The 24,387-nt window shown below is 38.5% G+C and overlaps 1 protein-coding gene across 2 annotated transcripts; it reads right to left on the bottom strand.

The window, feature by feature from the left end:
- Nucleotides 1-812: 812 nt before the first annotated feature.
- On the bottom strand, nucleotides 813-24,260 carry YTHDF3 (YTH N6-methyladenosine RNA binding protein F3). 2 transcript variants are annotated; one of them, XM_063326954.1, is made up of 5 exons: nucleotides 23,933-24,259; nucleotides 21,843-21,867; nucleotides 16,415-16,500; nucleotides 13,409-15,001; nucleotides 813-2,209 (listed from the first exon to the last, which is right to left on the bottom strand). In XM_063326954.1, the coding sequence occupies exons 1-5, from the start codon at nucleotides 23,954-23,956 to the stop codon at nucleotides 2,186-2,188; spliced, it is 1,752 nt and encodes a 583-aa protein (XP_063183024.1). In that variant the 5' UTR covers nucleotides 23,957-24,259; the 3' UTR covers nucleotides 813-2,185. The 2 variants fall into 2 exon arrangements, with proteins under 2 accessions (XP_063183024.1, XP_063183026.1); XM_063326956.1 differs by lacking the exon at nucleotides 16,415-16,500 and having other exon boundaries at nucleotides 23,933-24,260.
- Between the last annotated feature and the right edge of the window lie 127 nt (nucleotides 24,261-24,387).

Genomic DNA, 24,387 nt, shown 5'->3' with positions numbered 1-24,387 from the left:
AAATATTAACAAAGCCCGCAAAAATATGAATATTGCAGTGGAAGCAAACTGAGGTTGCACATGCAATCAATTCCTGAATGCCTGACTCTAACAGCAGGTTTCTTTTAACTGGAAACTTCTGTGCATTTTCATAAGATATTTTTGTAACAAAGAAGCAGAAACATGCTGATCCCTTGAAGGATCATCAGAAGGACTACATTCTTTGGACTCACAACATTGACCTTTGCCACTTCAACTGATCAATGACAGCCGGAACAATAGGCAGTAATCCATAAATCAGCCAACAGAGGGAAACAAATAGCTATAAAACCTGTTAGCAAGAAACAGAAATGCATGGAAGGAGCAATTTTGGGGCTGAAGCCAAATTTCATAGGGTTTGGGCTTGAAACCTTCATCTCCTAGTCTCCTCTACAATATGCACTTTGCTTATCCCTCCCTTACTCCACTTGCTATTTGTTACACATCTGCATCTAACTGAGATTGCTTCTTTCCTCAAAATATGGGAGTGGCTTCCCTTTTGAGCTTCCAGAAAACTGGCAGTAAAAATTAAGATTCATATCTGCTACTCCGCAGTCTCAAACAGTATTTTAAATAATGAGCAAGAAATAACTGTGTACTGAACTTTTTGTGTTTGCAAAGTTAGAAAGAGTGCAAGGAGCTTAAGAAGAGAGAAAGTAAAATATAGCAAAACAGTCTGTATTCAAAACAAACCTTGAACGCTTAAGCTCCAGAACTTTGATTGCCAAAATGTGTAAATGTAGGATTCAAACACAATATAAACATCTGTGTTGGACAGTAAGACATGAGACATGTTCAAATAATATGTGGTATTGCTATTTTAAGCTATAACATATCTGACTTCTACATTGCCGTTCTAAAAAGAGAAAGCTATCCCTGGAGTTTGGTACAGGCTGTTCAGTATTTTGTACAGTCAATACACCCGCTTAACATTTTTTTTAATATTCTCTTCCAGCAGATAGAATGTGTTGTTGCTATATAAACTGAAACAAAAGATATAATTTTTAGAAGTTAAAAACTAGTATAGAATTACTCAGTTTAATACATATTCTAAAATTCTTGTTGCATGGTTCTAACAAAAATCACGTTAACATGGCTATGAATATGTCACCTCCATGGATCAAAGCATTTTTCTCAAAACATTTTTGAATAGGGGAAGAAACACCTGAATGTTGGGACAATGAAACAAAAAAAAATTTGAGAAACAGAGTATATGCTTGCTAAACAAGAATTATGTTTATTTAGCTAGTGAATCACCTAGAGGAGTAAATTTTCACTTTCATGATAGCAATCTGTCAGGCTTGCAAACACCCAGAAATAGGAATTAAAGATTATTTTAAATGTAGTTATAAAGGTCATAAAAAGTCTGATTTAGACTGAGGTACATTTACTCAAAACTGAGATTCATTGAGTGGTAGCAAACAAACAAGTTCCTCAGACAAATGCACTTTTTTCAGTATACATGTTACAGAAAAAAAAAATAAAGAAATGTGCATTAACTGGTGGTGTCCACCAAGCTGCATATTAATATTCTCTTACACCAAACAGTTTGAAACAAGGGAAATGTCATTCTAATATAATTTTATGTTACGTTTCATTTGGCTAAACTGCAGCTTAAAGTTGCTTTGCCATATTAAAAGATTACTACAATAATTTTCACATGAACATTTAGACTTGAGTTTTACTCCAGGACTAAATATGGCATGATTTGCATTTAATCTGTTGAATAGCTAAAAACTGACAATTAAAAAAAACTACAACAAAGAAAAAAATTAAGTTGAAGCAATGTGAATCTCACATCATTGAACCACTTCTAATGGTTAAATGTTAGTATTTAACAAATTCAAAGAGTTAATGAATCCTTGCATTCGTTCGGTCTCCTGTGCCTTAGCTAGGATGCATAAATACAAAAGACAGCAGATACTGGTAAAAGCTTCAGGACAGAAAGTGCTTGACGAAGGTACAGTTCTCAAGTGTGTTTGGTGAGAGAGTATAAGGGCAGATGCACTGATGAGAACCATTACAAGAAGAGTCAATTTTGTGTTAAAGTGTTCAAAGATGTCACCTTAAGCAGAAAAAAGCTTTAATAACGTCTTCTTAGACATATTAGGCATTTCCAGAGTCTACATCATTAGTGTTGTAATTCTAGCAGGACATCTCCATATAGTTATTGTTTGTTTCTATTTCTCTCCTGAAAAAAAACAAACAAACAAAAAAAACAGAAAGGAAAAATCATGTTAATACACACAGTTCAACATTGTCTACTTTACTCTTAGTAGAGCAGTTGCATTGCTTCCAATTTCTCTAAATCATGCAACAAGCTTTCAAGGAAAAAGGTTCACTTTTTTCATGAATATGAAATATCTAGTTCAAGTCAACTTCTTAAAAAGAAACACAGAAGTATACATCAAGCTAAAAGGCAAATATGTTCCAAAAAAAACAGCTATCAAAAATAAAAGGTTTTATAATGTTATTTTTAAATCACCTCCAATAAAATACATTGCATAAGTGAACTGAGTAAGGACACCAAGGGACCTACAAACAAGGCAAGAAAGAGGTACCCTAAATCTTCTGCTTAACTTGTCAAAATGTTCTGCATGAGTATTTAAATATTCTACTCTCCATCCATTCTATCTCTGAAAAAGTAAAGATCCAGGTATCTCGCTCAAAGCCCACTATAATAAAATGTTTCAATGTGCTAAGATCAAGAGGTAAAGAAACAGGTTGGCCCTCCTCCTCTGTACAAATGCAATGCTCTTAATGGGAAATGCAGTGCTCTTCTTAATGGGAAAAAGAAATTAAAAAACCCCATCCATTCTTTTTTTTTTAGAAATTTATTACTTTTAAATAACAAAATGGAAATGCAAAACCATTGAGGTAGGAATGGCTGGGAAAAAACCCCACCTGAATACAAGCCTGAGTTGCAGTCAAGACCATATTCACCTCAAAGCCCTCACAGCAGTGCAAGACGTTGCGTTTGGTATAAAGGAAAAAAGTGTGTAATGTCATCTGTGCAATATAAACAATGATAAACAAATTTATATGGTTAAGGGCTAAAATACTAATTGCACTGTATCTCTGTCAGAGACTAACAAATTCTTCCTCTGTATTACAAGTCTAACAGAGTAAAGATTTTCAGTGCTTTATCATCATCTTTCATTTTCTCTACTTCGTTAAAGATAAACATACTCTTAGGCATTATGACTACCTCTAGGAAAAGAATTAAAAAAATAAATCAAACTATATGTTGTTGCCTTCATTACATATGTTCTAGACTATAAAAAGACACTGTAGTTTGACTTTTAAGAAACTAACATTTTTATCTTACAATAGCATTTCTTTTCTTAATAAGTACAACTGAGCACGTCATATAAATGGTTTAAAACACCCTCCCCCATTTAAAAGAGAATAAACCGCCTCAATTACAGTATTTTTATTATTATTGCATTACACAGCATGTTATAAAAAGATCATAAACATAGCAGGGAAAACCAAAATAAAGCAGGAGGCATTTTAACAATGATTTCAAAACCACTCTATCTGATATCACGCTGAAATTTTATTATGCTAGAAACTCTTTCGGAAAAGCGTAAATTGGCATATGAGCCCGAAATAAATTCGGCCAAAGAGACACTCTGATGAAAGAAGAGGATACATAACATTTATACTGGTGGTTAGAGTACAGCTGATGATCTAGTAGTCCTCTCAAAGACAGACCTCTGAGTTGCTTCAAGAGGAACACCAAAAAAGTAAAGCTCGCACAGAGTTCTTGCTCACAATAAGCAGCTCCCGGTCCCAGCAGCTCTGTAGCTAAGATTGTACATTCTCAAGGGCAGAACTTCAGTACACTTAAAGCGAGAGCGATACTCGCACTATTCTGCTTGAAATCATTTTTTCCTCGTTCAAAAGAGACGTGAGTAATATATTCATAGTAAGATACTGGTTTTAAAACGTGAGATTGATAGTATCGGTCATTAATACAAACTGATATGTTAACAATGCATGTCTAGGCTGAAAGCAGATCATCACTGGCCTCATGCCTCACTATGCATGTAAGGCATTCAAAAATAGCCTGCTCACGCACATCTCAGATTATTCCTCTAGTATTAGCAGATTTCAACTGAAAGAACTGCACAGAGTGCTGAAAAACACTAATGAGGTATTACGCAGTAGCCTATGAAACTGTGATGTTAAATTATGAAATACCGGTATTTTCACAATTTTAAATACTACCTACATACAAATAAAATCATCGGTTCCTGATCATTTGTAAGTATTACCTATGTAACCACTGAGCCAAGCTGCCTAGAAAACCTCTCTCTGCGTTGCAAACTGCTGCACGGTAAACTGACAGACCTTGAACTCAAAATGCATTTAAGTTCACAAAAATTCAAAGTAGAGAGGAAACGATATCCTGACTACCTGCTTCCAAGGGATGAAACAGACGAGGTGTTACAAATTAAGTCCATTTTTAATTCTACAGATGAAAAAGGCTTCAAAACACCAGCACACCTTTCCTGTAGTCTCAAAGTTATGTATTACTACATTTATATTTAAGTACTTAAAGCAGACATACAAACTTGACATTTTTCAACGCAAGTGAACAGTACATTCTTCAGGTATTTGTATCAGTGACATTTGGGACTCTGTACAGCAAAATGGATGGAGTTAGAAAACCCTATTTATTCAAAACACAGGTAGTGGTATTACACTCAAAAGCAAACTAAACCTTTCCCCCCCCAGCTCTAAGTCAGATCACACTCACTACCACTGCCTTTTCCTGCCTCAAAAAGTATTCCTCTTCTGGTTTTTTGAGTGGCTTTTGTTTGATTGATGGTTTTTGTATAAACAGTGATTATAGACAAACGATCAGAAGGTTTTATCCCCAGCAGGTTTCCACCATCAGAGCAGAGGAAGCTTCCAGCGCACCAACTGGATTCCACTACAGTTCCCTTTCACCCAACATCTCTCTCATTCCTTTCATTCAGATGAGCAAAACATTCGCCACATCCCTTGCGATGCTCCTGGATAAAAAGCTTCTCCAGTCAATTTAAGTTCCCTGCCAAAGGCCAGCTTCACTTCAAAACTTGTCAGGGTGAGGTTACCTGGCTTTAGGGGGAGTTAATGAGCAGGACGTGGAAATTAAGTACCATTTGGATTAGGACAATGTGGGAATGCATCAGCTGGTTAAGGGTACCTGCCAGCTGCAGACCACGCAAATAACTTTCTACACAAACCAACAAAACCAAATGAAAGTGAACCTAAGAACACGTGGGCCTCAGAAACATGCATCGATCTAGTGCGAACAAAAATATGGAATTAACTTGGTCTGAACTGTGAGGCTGACTTACTTCCAAATTTCAGTTCTCTAAATTCAGGGCATTAATTGAATGATCCTGTGCTGAGAAGTAGCTGCAATGTAATTTATCCTCAGATTTAACAAAATCCCTATGCTATCAAAATTTCAAAATTTAAAGCCACAAAAAACGTTTCCTGATCAGACTTGAAAGTACTGAGATGCACACAACACTGACTTCTGGATTTTTTTTGTCAAAAAGAAGGGAAATGAAAAAACCTATTTTTTAGTAACAAAAATGTAAACAGTAGCCTAACAACAGCAAGCTACTACAGCCCTCAGCTCTATTTCCCCCCCCCAAGATCTCACAAACTGAAGCTCAAGGTGAGGGAAGGCAGACCTGAAAGAAGGGCTTTTGCTTTTTTACAGCAGTTGCAAGTGTAAGCATTTCAAGGTGTCCGTTTTGAAAGCTATCCAGGGTTGCAAACTTGCACAAGTAAATCGCAGATAGTTCACACACACACTCACCTCCAACACAATCAGCTATCCTTGCAAAAAAAACCCTAGAATTTTGCCAAACTTGTGCATCTTACTGCAATGTTTAAAATGTTGAAGCCTAAAACCGTCCCAAGAGGTAGCATTCTCACAGCAGCTTCAGAGGGGAATGTGTAGCACATCTTAGTTGCTTCACTGCAAACTGCGATTTAATCTTCAGCTTAAAAGCCTTGCTCATCTGCAGTGTAAGCTAACATGTCAGACTGCATTCTGTGAACATCTCCTCTGCCAACTCCACTGCGGGGGCAGAAACACCTGGCAGAGGCAGAACAGACAGCTGTAGAGGTGGTGAGCAGAAGCCACAGCAAAGTTCATGAAATCTCATTTACTAATGGCATCAGCCATAATCTGCAGTTTATTGCACCCCGGTGACCATCACAGCTATGACAGCATAAACACTGACCTTAGTGCTTGAGAACCACAATGAAAAACATCACTGAGAAAACTGAAAAATGCTAGAAATAGTTTACTCCATTATGACCAGGATCTCATTGGCTGTTAACATAAACTACATTACTGAAACCTTAAACTTGTGTAAAATAAAGGTCCTTTTTAACTTCTCACTCTTGAATTTCAAACTAAAGAGGGTAAATCTACTGAAGACAGAGATTACCTCAAAACCAGATAAAAATAGTCAAGTGCATTTTTCTGAGAAGCACTTCTGGGAATTCTGGGAAGGATCAGATGGGAAGGATCTCTAAAAGCCTTACATGGAGCTAGAAATTTTTCCTGTGGAGATGCCATCCTCTCCCTAAACAGTCATTTTCTCCTATTCCTTATCCCAACATGAAAACTACAAGGCACAAACTTAAAAAAAAAAAGTCAGTCAACATATGAAGTCAAACAAGGTTTTACAACTCCAGAGAAGTTCCTTCTCCTGGGAAGACTTATGAATTAATATTCATCTGAGATCCTGCTGCTGCAGATCATTTGAACTCTAGACAGTAAATAAGTCTTTCAAGCATATAAATATTAAGAAAGTCTGAAAAGCTACAAGACCTAAACTTTTAATTTATTCTTCCTATTAGTTTTGATGGCATTTTACTTATATCAATCTCTGAAATATAGTTAGCATCAGTAAAAATGTGAACAAGCTACAGTAAAAAGGGAAATAAATATAAACTTGAGCAGATACATTCTTAGTGGAACATGGACAGACCATACTATTTTACTATGGTAACGATAAAGGCAGTAAGAACTTAATCCACACCTGAAACTCCACATACACTAAATAACAGGGTACGAACATTCAGAAGGCAGAGGTGGGGAAAGAAACTTAACTGCTTTAAAGATACCATATGATAACACATAATGAGGAAAGGCTCTGCAGAAACCAACCTTGAACTCCATGAGCCAGGAAAGCCCTTCCAGTCTTGTTTTCCCAGGTGGATACTTTCAGTGACGGATTGGCCAATTTAACTACAAGTAGCAAGTGCTTCCTTTCAGTGCTGTACATCGTTACACATTGAAATATCAGATTTTAATTAGCTACAAGACAGCCATTTTAGCAAGTTCATTAAAAAGTTTAAAAAAAAAAAGCTTCCAGATCCTCATTATTGTTTGTTAACAATACTCACAGTATAACGCCAGCTTTTGAAGACTGACAACAGATAGCTTTTAACTACATTTATGGAAACTGCATTCAGTGATGATCGCTGTCCCAGCAAAAGGAGCACCTTTGTTAATTTTTCTCAGATGCCCATGGGCAACAACAACAAGATCTTATTTAATTGCTCTGCTAAGGAATCCATAGTAGCCTTGGAAGGGAAGTAACATCCACTGCAGGGCCTTCAAAACACACTGAGGAAGAATTTCTCGGACAATTTTTCTTTAAGCCTCACCACTTGTGCTCTTTGCACATGTGTAAGTCGAACTCCAGTCTGCCATGAGGAAACATGAACTTATTTTATCTTGGTGGCTCATTATATTCTACATGAGAGTGCAGCAAACACGTAAATTTATGTTTACTTTTTCACAACTGACTATAACCCCTAGGTACAGAAGCAAAACAATAATTTTAATTACCTGTCAATATTAGGTACACTACCAGACCTCTGAAAAGGTGCTCACAAAGAACTGGGCTCAAACAGCTCATCATCTGATACGAATTCTTGTAACATATCATTTCAACTGGATGAATCTCAAGGTTAAAGTCAATCAATCTCAATACAAGCAACCCTAGTTCAAAATCTACAGAAACAGCCTGATTAGATATGCAAGATCTGTACGGTTTTAAAGTGCCATTTTTTCCAGCAAAGCACCACCTGCAATCTTCACTCAAGTTTGTGCTAACTAGCCCATCTGTGGCATGGATCAATGAAGCAAGGCTGAAGTACCATGTGGGGAGTCACACAGGTTGCGACTTCCTTGCAATATGCAGGCATATTTCTTCCCTGAAAACTGCATGAAAAGCACCAGTGTTCTAGTCAATTCGTTCTTAACAGAGCAATGCAATCTGAGGAGATGTAGCAGGAAGCAGAAGACCGTTGTGTGAATTTTAACAGCTATTCGTGTATACTCAAGGTTTTGCTTTTGCTCTGAAAGAAGATTTAGAATTACCCCTTTGCTTTCAAAATTACAACTTAAAGATACAGCATTTAGAAGAGGTAGAGCTGTCACAGATCCAGCTCAATTCAAGTTTGAACTCTTGTCTTAGGCACCTACCTTCATATTTAACAGCACTACAGAATTAGATTCCCAAAATGACTGGCCTCTTGAGCACTAAGGTAAACCATTTGGTTGATATTCCTAGCTTTTCCAATAGGGGTCCCTATTTTACATGGGAAATTGGTCTTTCAAGTCCCAGAGTCATAGAATTTAAATCCACTCAGTAAAAAGGACTCCATAGGGTTGATTTTTCAGGTAGGAATTTCAAACCAAAAAGAAAAACCTGACAAGATCCATGCAAGTGCCGCTATAAACTAAGACTGCCTGGGAGTTTAATTACATTCCATCTCTTTCATTCAACAGTCCAATATTGTACTTTGCTTGTTGCAGCATCTTGTTTCTTACTAGAGCAAGGCAGGCCACGCCACTACTCAAACTCTTACACAGTCACTCGATATGATGCCATACCTTAACATTGAGACCTCTCTACACTGCCCCCATCCTCTACTAAATTCTGAGCGCTACCTCTGAACAGAAACAATTGACCCTACCAAGCGCGCAGAAAACAGGGACATTTCTAATCCATGTGTCTATAACAAGAGAACTTGCAGGTCATTTTTAAGTGTCTCCAAAAGACTAAAGATGCAAAAGCAAATGAAGACACGGTAAATAAGCACACCATCATAGGACGAAAATTCTGGATCAGTATATGTCTAAAATTATTCTAGCTCCAAATAATCTCTTCGCCTGAAACCAGGGGTACATACTCATCTCACGATCAGCAAAGCAAGGGAGCTAAAACCTATCTTCTGTTTCCTACTTTCTGATCATATTGCTTTTTTCTTAAAACAGACACATGACCTGCAATATCTCAGAAATACCAAATCAAGCACAAAGTCAGCAGTGTGCTGGAGCGAAAAGGAGTTACACTGCTTAACACTGCAGCCTGATTATGACCCAATTATCAGAGAAACAGAAGTTACATTAGTATCAGAATGGGGGTGGGGGGAGTGAAATTACTCCTGTTGAGAGTCAGAAAGTTTTAGCTATTATCAGCATTCCTATTACAAGATACATAGTAGAACATTTTCAATACTTATTTACCTGCCATTAAGGCTTCCTGAAAAGTAAAAATTCCAAATGCAAATTAGATTTACACAAATACACTGCATTCCTCTATCTTCTCCCATGGATAAAAAATATTTTTCTGAACTACCTCAATAAGAAAGCCATCTAAAGCATTCTCCAGTTACGTGGAACCATGATCCTTTTTTCCATTATATGCTACAGAAGTAGAATTCTGCACTAAAAAGCACCAAAAGTCATCCCAGGACAACAGGTAATTGCAGGTTAACAAGCAACCATCTGAGCATAAGGAAGTTGTAATCTTCCAACAACTGCATTTTTAATCAGACACACATTTAATTTTGAACCATATATTTACTGAAGATCAGGCACATAGCTACTAATACAGATATTTTTTTTCTTTTCAATATCTTCTATTTTCCTAATGTAATTACATACTATTAAATTGCATATTTTAAGAATTCTGTTCCATTTCCATTTTTTTAAATCTTATTGTTACTGCTTTCTGTTGAAAGACAATCAAATACATTTTTAAATAACTGGCACACAAATATGCACATTTACACCACAAAGCAGCAGTTCAAACTAAGGACTAATGCAATTTCAGATTATTTCAGTATACTACTGACAGAATTCATAAAAACATCGCTGATTTCTTTGCTGCTTTGGTGAAAGATCACAGCACTTGTATGTTTAAAATAGGAAACTGAAACCTGAGCCTTAAGAAAAGTATGAATGATTACTGCACAAATTTGTTTCCAACCCAAACCTTACCCACACCTGGGTCACATCAAATAGTGATGGACACTAGAGTTCTAATATTTATGCTTAAAGAGACTATACATAGTCATTTGCAAGTAACCTTTATCAAAATGGCAAAGTTACTTAAGTTTCATGTTAATCACAGACTATTCATTGCACTTTTATAAGTATACTGCCATATTTTAATAAAACATACTGCTAGGTCATATTGGAAATTAATTATTGATCCCCCTGAGTTGTTAAGATTAAACTTTTACAACCAATTATTTTACAATAAGTTAGCTGGAATGATGAACAGTTATAAAGTAAATTAAATCCATAAATCACATGCTGTTTACTAGGTCCCTTCCAACCCTAGCAATTCTGTGATTAGATCACTGGCTGTATGAAAGTTTGTTACCACCTATGCAACAACAAAACATTAACTGAACTTTAAGGAACATGTAAATGACTACTGCTGCTTGATGCATTTAATATTTTATTATCAACAATAAGCACATTTTTCATGACAGAAACACTGGAAACAACGTGATTGCCACAGCTGCCACAGAAAATGGGCATGAACTTAATTTACACAGTTCTACTGGCAGTAGAAAGTGCAGTAATTTAAATACAGCTCCATAAAAGCCTAGCTGGCACTAGGTAATAACGGATTACTTAATTAACCATAAACCAGAGCTTACAATACTAATTGTTGCATTTCCAAACTATTCTTGAATCATAAGAGAGTTAACAATGGTATGTTTACAATTTAAGGACAGGTTCTTTGTACGCTGTGTGATAAAAGAAGAAACCTAGAGGTCTAAAGTCAGCACTCAATCATAAGTGAATGATAAAGATGAATCCTCAGTAGCTGTCATTAGTTTAATTTGGACTTCTTGTATTTTAAGTACATATTAATTTGCTTATGGCATATCTCAAATCCACCTATAAAGACAAAACCTCATAACTGGATATGCAGTTCTAAAGTCATTTTTTATAATTTGTCACAAAATCAATTTGTACGATGCTGTAGAAGAATCAGTGCCTACTATGCGAGTGTCTTGACAAGTATGTTTTCTCTCAATAGCATGGGGAAAGGTAACTTAACAGAGAAATGCAGAGCTCGGTACTTGAGTCATACAGATACTGTACGTTTCCCTGAAGATATTAAAGGAAACAGTAATGTTACTTTATTACGCAAATATGCATAATCACAGTCATCTAGTTACAGATCTACAAAATGCTGAATTTAGTACTCTGAATTTTAAGTTTAGCATACATAGAAACACTACCAATAATCTGTGTTCCTCCTCTCCATGACATTTCATGGCTTTCATCTACTACAGAGAGAACAAAACCACAAACAAAACACATTATCTTCCCGAGTTGCCAGGGCATGTCTAAATTGTGACTCCTTTGGTAAGTTTTTTTTTCCCACAAAAGTAGATACTTTTGAGGCAAACCAGTTATTTGTGAACTGTCTTAAGACGTCAAAAATTAAGAAAATACTGAAACACAAAGGCTACAAAAAACCATGATAACCTTGGTCCTTCTGAAACATTAAACCCTCCCCCCCCCCCAAAAAAAAAAATCACAGTGAAGTTGCACTAAAGCCTGAAAAAGTCAGTTTTCCCCTTACATTCACTATTAGTTAAGAATGCAGCCCATCCTCCCATCATCAAGATGGCAAGGGAGTAACAATACCGATTTAGGGCATATTCCATTTTTCTTTTAGGGAAAAAAAAAAAAAATTCGAACGGTGTTACATGCCCAACTAGGATATTCATTTTGCCTCCAAACAATAAAAAACTACCAATGTAATAATTTATTGCAGAGCTGTGCAATAAAACTACAAAATTGATTTTGGTCATGCACGACACTGGTCTATAGGAGATGCAACGTTTGTGTTGAAGGATTAGGAACACACAAGAGGGGTGGAACCACCACAGTACTAGAAACCTAAGAGAAGTAAGGAGGTTGTGAAGCAGGTGAAATTCTTACGCAGCCAGAATTGTGGCAGCTTTAAGAAGTGAGCAAATTCAGGACTTCATATCCCACACAGCCTCTAATTAGCATAAACTCTAGACTTTTGGGATTTTTTTTTATACAGTAGGTGGTGTGACAGGATGAGTGGACAGCACTACCAAACTGCATTGATGCAGACTCCCATTTCTGAATACTTGCTCATCATCTGACTGGTATGATAGTTCCTGAAACGTTGCTAACCACGAAACAAATCATTTACAGTTATTAGCAAGCCTGGAAAGAAAACAAATATAGCAAAAGTAAATATTGTGGCCAAAGGTGAACACAACTGTTACTAGTAGGGAGAGTACACACAAGACAAAGTAGACAAGTACTACAGAACGGCTTAAATTAAAATGCCTTTTTTCCCTTGTCTGGTTTTCTGAAATACCTCTAAAAATAAAGTTTTCTCTATGGATTTATCATAGGTATATTGTTCTTCGCAGAAATGAACTAAACATTACTTGGGTTTTTTGTTTTGTTTTTGTTTTTTGGGGGTTTTTTTGTTTTTTTTTTTTTTAGGAAACGCACTATCAGAAATGTCCAAAAAATTATCCTAACACTCTACAAGTCATCACCATATCACTTCTGTGTTTCGCAACTGTACAAAAGAAACTGAATCAAAGGGAAAGCTTGCTTTTCACAGTAGTCATGCTGTTAACATTTCATCAAAGCAGAATTTGAATTGAAATGTTATGTTAAATAAAGTAAGCTTCTCCTGTTATTTCAGGTCCCTTTTGCGACAACCAGAAACCTTAAAAATCTAAACTAGAAGTCTTCAGTTACGGATAACACACTCAATTCAGTTTCTGCTTACTTTGAAGAGCAAAACATGTCAGAAGTCCGCTTATGCAAGCCTACCTTACCATTGTGGTTAAACACATGCCTGTGTTAACAAAACAAGTTACAAGAACTTAAACCTTTTCATTAAGAGCCAGTTATACCAAGTACAGACACCTTGGGTGAAAAGCACCACTTTCTGATTCACTCACAAACAGAAATTCCAGTTGTCTGAAAAACAAGGCTTCCAAAACCAGAAAAAACAGGAAAGCTACTGTAATGACATTGATTTCTTACCCTACGCATGGCTTCCTCCTCCTCTTGACGCTTCTCATAATGTGCAAAGTCATCAAAGATTGAGGTGGTATGCTTGAAAGTAGCAATTATTTTAAGCACTTGCTTGGCTTTTTCTAGGGGTACCTCTTGAGTGTCCCTCGAATTGGTAACCGGTTTGTTGTCATTGTTTTCCAAGCGAATATGCCGCAGTTGGTTATTGGGAACGTCTTTGACAAAGATCCATTTGACATCAAACTTCCCCTTCCACTTATCCTGAGACCAGACACCAGCATATGCATTGTAGTCCACAACAGACTTCATCTCAGCCACTCCACAAAAGTGTCCACTGCCATTCACACTGAAGAGTAAATAGAGTGGGCCTTTTCCATTCAGGGAACGGTAAGCAGCATCCAAGCGCTTATTACCATGTTCAGTACTACACCAGATAGAGTACTTAATGGAGCGGTGAATATCGTCCTCTGAATAACTTTTGATTATAAACACACGTCCATTCTTCAGATTCCAATCGAAGTCTTTGGGATTGTAGTTGTTTATGGCCTTTAGTTTCTCCAGCACTGGGTGCACTTCCACACCAGAAGGTGAGGAGCTGACGGATACAACACCTAAACCAAAGTTCTCACTACCAGCTCCATTGTTCTGGCTGAAGCCTACACCCCTATTACGAGGAGCTACCCAGCGGTTTTGCAGCTGTTGCTGCTGCAACTGGTGAGGCTGGGCCTGCTGCTGAGGTCCTTGTTGCTGTTGTGGTTGCTGTGGCTGAGGCTGCTGTTGAGGCAGTTGGCTTTGCACCAGTGGCGGTGGTTGAATTAATGGCTGAGGCTGCTGGATTATAGTCTGAGGAGGCAGTACTGGTTGGGCTGGGGGTGCTTTTACCACTGACCCTTTGTCATCCCAAGTTCCAATATTCATGTTGTGTTTTATAGGTGGTGGCGGCACAGCAGGGCCCCCAATGCCCACATTACCTTTAGGCTTGAGTTTCGGTTGAGGTTTAGCAGGCTTCCTTGCAATGGCAGCCCATGAGGTTGGTTTAGGCGCTGAACTGCTAACTGGGGGCACGCTGTTTGCTGCAATGCTTGTCATACCTGTACTGCTCAGAGCTGAACCTACAGTTTTTGTTACAGCAGCCGTCATATCTCCACCAATTTTCAGTCCGGTCATGCCTTGCTCAATGCTGCTAATCCCAGGCACCTTGCTCAGAGTATCACTGCCAAATCCAGCCTGTCCATCTGCTATGGCTCTCCCAAGAGAACTAGGCGGATAGCCATAGCTGCTGCTGTAAGCAGAGCTTTGCGTTGATTGTCCCTGAGATCCACTTGTCCCCCATGTAGAGAAGTCTGCATTCCCAGGAAAAAAATTAAATCCATGCTGCCCAAGAAATGGAGGGGTATTTCCTAATGCCCCAGGTTGACTAAATACACCATCAGGTATGTAATGGTGTTCACCATTACTCATCTGTCCATAAGTTGTCAAGTATGGCATTGGAGGGTCGCCTGCAGTTGACCATGCTGCTTCGCCTAAAGAGTATGGGAATCCAATGGATGGAGCATAATAACTAGGCATATATGGGTCTGACATTGGTGGATAGCTGTTACTCTGCAAGAAAATAAAACAGAAGTCAGCAATATAGACAAGCTCAGGGCAGAAAAAAAAAAAAAAAACCAAAACCTGTAATACAGTCCAAAACATTTCTAAGGATTGTATGAATGCATTTGTAACTTCCACCAGTCCTCCCAATGTTAAAGATGAACAAGGTATCTGTTAGATGCGACCATTTTTTCCTCATAAGATCTTTTCAAAGCACTAAAGAGATCCATTTTTTTGTAATATATTATGGTTTTTTTTCAGTTACTGAGCTAGGCTTAAATGCTTCCACATCAACAGTATCAAGAAAAAAACAACTTACTTTAAAAAACAAGTCATAACAACTGTAGTTTCATAAATACAGAAAAACAACTGCAACTACGATTTGAAGTTTTGGTATTCTTAGTTTTTTGTCAAATTTGTCACTTCTAATTGGAGACACCTGCCAGAACATTATAGCAAAAAGGATGCCTGTTTGTTTTAGGAGGAACAACAATCAAATCATAACATTTCCACACTACTGAGAATGGGCATTAAATACAATCTGTGTTCTAGCAGAACAAAGTTTGCTAGCTAAATTCAAATTCCACTTCCAAGACTCCTGGGAAATCACAGCATTTATTTCTTGAGACGATAAAGCTCCAAGACATCTGAAGGACTACCCAGATATGACTTCGGATGTTGTTCTGGGGAAGAAAATGCACACTATCATCCTCTAGCTGATGCCTCCTTAACGTTGTATTATTTGAAAAAAAAAAAAAAAAAAATGGGAAGGCAAGGAAAATTCTCAAAGCCTTTTAATAATTTGCACTTTCTCCCTCTCTCAAGACCACTACAATTTACAAACTTAACATAATGAATATTAACTTTTGACTACAGAGACAATTCACAGCTCTGAAAAATAAGTCATTACTTTCTTGGAGATCAGTTATACTAAGTTGGAGTAATATTACGCTTCAATTTATTATGCCATCAACTGCGAGTTACTTCTACCATCTTCAAAAGAAAATCACGTCCAAGCAGCTAGTATTTTCTCAAAGAAACTATTGTTTTGAACTGCATTGAATATGTGATGATTTCATTGTATATTTAGGGTGTGGGGGTTTGTTTTGTGGTTTGTGTTTTGGTTTTTGGGTTTGTTTTTTCCTCAAGCTTCTTGTAACTGCATCTTTCTGAAGTCAGAACACAAGCACAAGAGTAGGAGACATCACAACATGCTTTTTAACCAAATCATTTCTGCAATTATTAAGACGACTTTACCTGTTTAAGATATCGTATGATAACACAAGATACAATATAAAATTATATTTCAATGGATATTCAGGCAAGCAATAATGCTAAGAAATACCATCCAAAAATTAGTGAAGTCTGGAAGTCAGTTGAATTCCAAATTTAACTTTAAGATTGTAAACAATGTTCACTTACCTGATTTGTCTGACTACTTAGATATGGCTCAAAATCATCATCATTTACTGCATCCTTTTGATGAATCGAACCGTTTTGTACTGAAACTAAAAGTAAATCTGCATTAGGTATACTCTCTGGAAGATTTATGATGCTCTTTTAATCTAGATAACATTTCTTGATCACCTGTACATTGAAATACTTCTACTTGTGCTTTGTTGAGACTGAACATATTATTGTTAAGCACCACCTTGTTCAGTTTTAAGAAAATAGCTCATTCTGTTGATGATCCCAACCAGATCTCTGCAGACAACCAGAGCAGACTACTCCTGACTATTCTTTCCTGAGTTTCACAGAGGAAAAACTATAGGCACACCTGATTTGCACAGGCAGTAAATCCAGCGTTTCCAGAACTACCTGACTAAGTGCAAATGTGCAGACCAACCAGATCAGACATATTCAGTAGGTTCAGGGAAAGTTGCAACATACAGCTTTCTCCTGCCAGGAAGAAAGGCAGTTACCCACCAAGACAACCATGAAGGGCACCCCTATTCAGCCAGTTAATTCTGTATTTCCTGTGTAACTTTTGTATAGTACTGCATTAATAGCATCTCTGAAGCTCTGAGGGGACAAAGCAAGACAGAAACAAGAGCTAAAGTCCCCAAGGGTGATTACAATCCTTTCCCAACATATGTGCCACTATACGCTGGAATCTCTTCCTACCTGCTCTTCTTGGCCTCTTATTAACTTTAATTTTTATCTAAGGCATTACACCTACCTGGGATTTTCCAGCTTCCCAAATTACTTGAAGTGTCTCTCTACCCTCCCCCAGGCTACTATTCAAACAAAGTCAAATTGCACAAATTTCTACTAAGTTCCACTGTTTCCCCATGGTGCAAAGCAGAACAGGTACTCAAACCAGCAATTTGCCATTATACAACTTGAAGATGAAAATCTCTTCTCAAAAACAAATCACTGCTTTTCTGAATGCAATTTTTGGTTATTTCCCAAATAGGTTCAGTTAAAAAAAAAAAAAAGGTTTTAGAGCGATCAGTAAGATGCAGAGAAACCATGAAAAACCATGCCAGCAGAAGTTACAACAAAACAGCAGATTTTCTGACAGCTGGAGACACTGAGTTAGGAGCTGACTCTGTGGTTTCCTTCTTTTAGCAAAAGCTTCTGAAAAGTATATACAACCATGTAACTAAACCTTCAACTTTGTTGGAGTTAGTGTTTAAGAGTGGGGTTTTCTCTGTTTCATTGGGGTGAGGGTTTTGTTACCCAAAGTTCATGTTGCAAACCAAGTGGTGCCTGGACCAAGGCCCTTCAATTTTATTTTATTTTTTTCCACATTTGAATTTAACACCTCTAAAACAAACTGCCTTTGGGGAATGAAACTAGCTGAAAAAAATGACAAAGGAATAGATATAATCACAAGGAATAACCAAAATTCTGGAAAAAAATTATTAACTTCAGACATCAGTGAAGAGAGATAAAAATTCATGATTTAACACAAAACAACAGAAGATTTTTTTTTCAAAGCAAATATCCAGGAAGGAAGAAAGCAACTCATGTTTTTAATATCTTCTTGAAGTTTTAAAAGTCAGAACACCTGACACCAGTTATTACAAACTGTCACAGTGTGTTTGTATACTAGCTGAAGCCAAATATGATCAACAATTGTCAACAAAATGTGTTTTAAGACTTCGTAGAACAGTCTTTCTCATTAAATACCAAATTTAAATTAACACTAGGTGTTGGGTTTTTTTTTTTCCCATAAATAGTTTCAGTAGAGGTCATTAATCATCCTGAATTTACACACAATGGTAACATATTAACGAGCTGGAACACTGTCTTCCTTTTTATATTTGGCCCAGTCACACAGGGAATGAGCCTCAAAATCCTAAGCGATGGATGTGGCATAGACAAAGGCTTAACCAAATAGTACGGAGAGCACAATTCTCAAATACAATTCTGTTATAATGAAAAACATAGACGGCAGCATACAAGTTTCTTAAAAGCATGCAACCGCAAATAAAGGTATAAACAGCTGCATGTCAAGACTAGAATCCTATCAAAATTAATCTCCTCATACTGACAGCTAATCTTCATAAAACGTGCATCTGCTGTGTTTATTGTTTCAGAGGTATCTAAAGGTCACTTAAGACAGAATTATTTTTGGTCTGCCATTTACAACAAACATAGAATATTCTTGTAAATGTATTTTCTTTCTTATTCATTCTGTATTGAGATCTTAAGTCAGTGACACAAAATAGTTCTACGCTGACATCCTTCCTAGTAAATATATACATTTCCCAGCGAAATAGCATCACTAGAATTCTGTTTCTTTGGCTTTTCACTCTAACTTTACATAATGTGTTAATAATGAAGAATGTAACCCACACACACATTTAACAAGAGCAAACAGATTAAGATGCATGCCTCATTCCCAAAATCTCATATTAAGTGTTCCAACTAAACAGGGCAGTGATGAAGAACACTAATTGAAACTAATCTTCAGTTACTAAAAATATCTGTATCAATCCAACTCTGAAAATACCATATACTTCCGCAAACACTGTGAAAACATACAATGTAATTAGATATTGGAAAGAAACAACTCATCAAATAAAGGAACTTAAAGTTCACATTCTTTTAATTGCTACTATCCTTTGAAAAACCACATGCAAAATGCATAAATGACGGCCAAAGGCACAAGAATAAATCTTTCATTAGAAGAAGCTGTTATACCTTGATTAGCATGGAGAATAAATACTAAAAGAAACTCACATCTCCTTCTTGTTTTAAAACTAAGGCTTACATTTAAACCCTCTACAAAACCAAAAAATTATATACATGTATATGTAAACAAAAGTCAGCACTTTTCTATCACAGGTGTGATACACTGGCACAACAAACAAAAGGGGGAAAAAGTTTCAGGAATGCACATCTCCCCCCCCACCACCCCACTATAAGACATCATTTGATTGATGTCAGTTCTGATGTTTTGTGTCAACTGTAAGTAGCTGACAACTAGAATAAGAAAAAGCTTGGAAGACACGATAACTTACTCATTCAAGTCTCTGAAATACCAACATTAATATCTGAAACAACAGGTGGATAGTACTGTTCTACACACTACAACTTCAATCCCACAAATTCTGGTCAAGGGAAAACAGTGCAGTGCACCAATTTATAATCAGCTAGAATAAAGCATCCAAAACATTTTACTAGACAATACAAATCAGCTACCTCCCAATACAATTTTGCAGATCTAATACGTTTTTTTAATATGAAAAAATACTCTATTTCCATGCTTACACCCCTTATACTACTCACATTCTCTCATGTGCTCTACCAGCCATGCGGACAGTAACCTTTCCACCATCCTCTTTAACGTTATTACTCTTACACACAGAAACAACTTCAGATTAGCTGTTAACTCAGTATCACATCTTCACTTGAAGCTCCTTTAAGCTGGGACCTATCACGATGCCTGAAAAAGATTACTGTCTGCTAACATGTGGTCAGTAAGGATTGCTGATACTGAATTTATACTCTTGAAGAAGCCTGTAACCCAAAGTCAACTACTCGTGCTACGCTGTGCTACCATCTTCAATCTCCTAGCCTTTTAATCTAAATCATAACTTAGTTTAATTAAATAGATATTATACCAAATAATTCAAGGGAATGGAGGAAATTATTGTTTTGTTTCACTACAGTTTTCATGTAGGCCATATTTTCACCAAGAGAATACATAACACGTATCCATTATTTAAAAGGATGCACTCCATAAAAATCCAAGTTCAGAAATGGAAAAATCTTTTCCTTACATAGCAAACTAAGAAATGTGTTTTGATTCAAACATTCTGCAGCATTTACAAATTATAGAGCACACAAACATGCCAACATAAATAAGTTAAATTAAAGCTGACTCGTGCATTTTCACTATTAAACAAGCTGCAACGTAACACACCAATAGAAATGCTTAATACTTCCACTCCAATTCATATATATGGAGTATAGTTCAAAAACTGCTCCTATGATTCTCTAATAGATGCATCTTGATAACCTCACCAAAACTGGGATATGCTAATTCAAAGGACATGAAGCCACAAACTACTTGCAAAAATGTATCTGACTTTTCTTCTCATTTAAAGGCAACATGGAAGGTATAAACACAAACTATTTCAAAGCCACAAAGAAACAGTTAAAAGCTCCAGTTTTGGGGAAAAAAAAGTAGAAGTATTAGACTATGAGAGAACAAGTATTCTAGAATGACCAAAGTGAGAAGGTCTGAGGATGTAAACCGAAGTTCATTTTTCTCTGAATGCACAGAAATTAAAAGGAACAGGCCAAATTTAGCAGGATTCAGGAACCATGTGCCACCTTGTAAGTGATATATGTAATACGAAGCAGATAATCTGCACGTAGACAGAATAACAGAATAAGTACGCTGCAGATAACATTAAATGGCACTTCACAGAGAACAATCAGATTAGTTCAGATAATGAACAGCGGGGGGCCGAGAGCTTAAAAAAAAAGTTTCTTATCTGCATGAAGAAATAAGCATACTAACACACGAAGGTAGCTGTGTGCATGCTGTTCTATAGCTCAGCTTGCTGAGCACCTAATAATTAAATGGGCACAGGCATACTGATTAGGCAAAAAGAATTCCCAAATAGAATATTAAGTCTTTATACCAAAGACAACAAATTCCAGACCAGAAATAAATGGCAAGATATAATCTGAGATGTTGTTGCAAGATATAATCTGAGATGCTGTTTATGACAGGCTTGCCAAGAATTCTATAGAGACTAATATCAAAGTAGTTAGTTCCTTGTTTCTGTGGGAGAGAAGAAACCACACTGAGTACAGTATTTAAAAAATAAGATGTTGACAGAAACATGAAAAAAGTAGAAAAGCAGAAGGCCTACAAACACCGAGAGAATATTCTATACTGATGCTAAAATGAAGAGAAAAACCCACAAAATTTCTGAGAATAAGGAAGGTGATGTGTTCTGCTCACAGATATGAGTAACTAAATAGTCACGTGGCTGTTGTCTCGCAAGCTAAGGAAGCTGTTCAAAAGATTCTTCCTGATGATTCGAGTACAATGAATCTATTCACTGCAAGAAAGGCCCAAGGTATACCGCTAAAGAGATTATACGAGCATATCACAAAATCAGCTAAAAAGAAATAGCTATGTTATCGTCCAACTTCTGACATTAATTTTCATTTGCAAAATAAAACATTTTAAACTGATGTACTGCTGTGCCACAGTAAAATTGCTGGGAATAATATTCTGGCACGCAATTTCCTGTCATCTTGCTCAGAAGTAAAAGATATCCTATAGCAACATGCTCTTCCCACAATTGTCTGAAGACACATTAACCTCCATAAACAGCAACATTAGATATTTATACAGAAGCACAAAGAATCAACTTACCTTTATTTCCCTGTCCTTTAGGTCTCTGTATATAGGAAAATGGGAAAAAAAGCAAAACAAGTTCAGTTAGAATCCTCTAATGTTTACTTCAGAGTAATTCCATTTATTTGCCAATTCTGCTCTTTTGAACTTAAGTATCAGTTTAAAATATTAATAAAATGCATACTATTATAATAATACTGCATTATATAAAATATTACTTAAAAACCCCAAAATTATTTTAAAATTGAATTTCACCAAAAAACATTGAAATAATCTAGTCTTTTATAGTATGTGAAGCTTAAATGGTGTTGAAAACCTGAACAAATGAATTTTGACTGCCCCCCCCGCAAATACAAGCAATAAAAAAAGCATAGAGTAAAACAACAAAGAAAGTTAGTAGCTTAAGACTACTGCCAGTACTAGAACTTCATTAAAACTTCATTATCATATGTCATCTTTTAAGTTGACTGATGGGTACTTATCAGAGAATAACCTACAATGCCTTGCTTTTTAGATACAAAGGAACATACAGTGATATTGTAAGCTAAAATATGAGTTGTGCATTCCTCGTCTAGCCAGTTACACTGAGAAAATGATACAGTCCGTATGAAGCTTTCACACAAGGAAATAATACCTTAGAGGAGGATTTTTGTATTTTATGGGGTTTTTTTAGGATTAGTCACTACAAAACACTGTTAATCCGTCATGCACTAAGAATCACTGTAGCAGTACAAGTTGCAGTACCCTTAATTCCTCTACAGCAAAACAAAATAGCTTAGAACAACAAATGCTAGGCCATGAAAATCTAATTCATCTTCTCACATACATTCAACCAAGCATGAGTGGGTCTCCAGGCTCCATCACTCTAACAATTTTTAGTCCTGAAAAACTCAGTATTCAGAGGTTTGAAAGTTTAGGAGGCACCCACCTCCATCTTGCTTTTACATGCATCTGTCTGAGTTATCCTAAGACTGTTTAACACCGGTGCGTCTAAAGCTGCACTGGTTAGTCACCTCCCTCTCCCAAAACCACAGAAAAATCTCTGTAACCTTAAAAACCCCAACCACTTCATCTCTTGGGACAAATCTAATCCAGACACAAAAGCATGCAGAGACCAGTAAAAGACATGGAAGTAAAAAAAGTTGGGAAGAAGCAGCCTTCGTGGAGGACAGAGCAATGAAGAGCTAAGAGATCACTGAGCTAGAAATAAGTGCATAAAAGGAAACTGGAGAGCATGCACACAGACAAAAGAAACAAAACATTAAAGGCACAGTGAGAAAAAATAAAAAGGGGGCAGGAGACTGCAGGGCCAAAACTTCTGGGGAGTGGCAAAGGCCCACGGAGGAAGCAGAGACCAAGACAGAAGAGCTTCCAGGCAAAAAGAAAGGCCAGCAACGGCCTAGCGATGATAAAACCTATCAAACTCTAAGCTCCGTGAAGAACCGACTTAAAAAAAGTGCAGCACAGCGCAGGGGGGAAAATAGAGGAGAACAGCCGGTACAAGCGGAGTCCGCGGGGGAAGGAGGAGAAACAAGAGGCCCGAAGGGAGAAGAAGCGGGTGAGGAGAGGGAAAAGCACGAAGAGAAGGGATGCGGTGAGCAGGAGCCGGAGAGACTCGGAGATGCGCAGGAGCGAGGGGAGGGAGCCGGGCGCCGCGGGGAGCCCGGCACCCAGGCGCTGCCGAAGCGGAGAGAGGCAACGGGAGCCCAGAGGAGCTCGGCCGGAGAGGGCTCGCTTGCGGGACGGGTACGCACACAAAGGGGCCGAGCCGGCGGGGCGGCGGGCCGGCAGGCGCGGGGCCGAGCGCCGGCGGGGCCCTGCGGGCGGGGAGGCGGAGCGGTTCTGGCGCGGATCAGCGGTTATAAATAGGGGCTGGGAAAGGGCCCCGCCATCCCGGGCGCCACCAGTGCCGACGGATCGCCGCTCCCCATGGCGGCGGGAAGGGAGAGAGGGAGGAAAGGAGAGAGAAGGCCGCGAACCGCGCCGCCCCGGCGGTGAGGGAAGGTGCAGGTGGCCGCCCGGCCGCCGCCACCCCCCCCGCCAGGGCTAATGACGGGCTAGGGAAGAGGAACGGGCAGGGAGCGGTTCCCCTGCCCCGCGGCCGGTACCTGGTCGACGCTGGTGGCTGACATTCTTCACGGGGAGCCGCGATCCCCTCGCTCCGCTCCGCCTGGGCCTCGAGTGATTCCGCACGCCGGGGCCGCTCGCCCGCACGCCGCGCTGCTCGCCGCCTCCTCCGCCCTGATTGTCGCCGCCGCTACCGCCTGGGCTCGCCGCCGCCGATCGGGTTCCCGCTGGAAGGAGCCGGACGCAGCGCCGCTTCCCCCCCCCCTGCTCCGGGCTCCGCTTCCCCACAATGGCGGACGAGGCTCCGGCTCCCACTTCCGCTCCGCGGCGCCCTGACCTTCCGCTCCCCCTCCGCCGGCGTCGCCACTGACCTTTCCCTTCCCGTCCCCGCCCCCATGTCACGTGGGGCGGGGAACAGCCCCCCGCGCGCACCCGCCGCCAGCGGCTCCCATGGCGCGGGGGCGGGGCCGGCGGCGCCCCGCCGGGGAACGCGCAT

This window comes from Chroicocephalus ridibundus, chromosome 2, assembly GCF_963924245.1.
Source record: "Chroicocephalus ridibundus chromosome 2, bChrRid1.1, whole genome shotgun sequence".
Classification (NCBI taxonomy): Eukaryota; Metazoa; Chordata; class Aves; order Charadriiformes; family Laridae; genus Chroicocephalus; species Chroicocephalus ridibundus.
The sequence above is the reverse complement of the archived record's forward strand: the minus strand, read 5'-3'. Positions and strand labels throughout refer to the sequence as shown.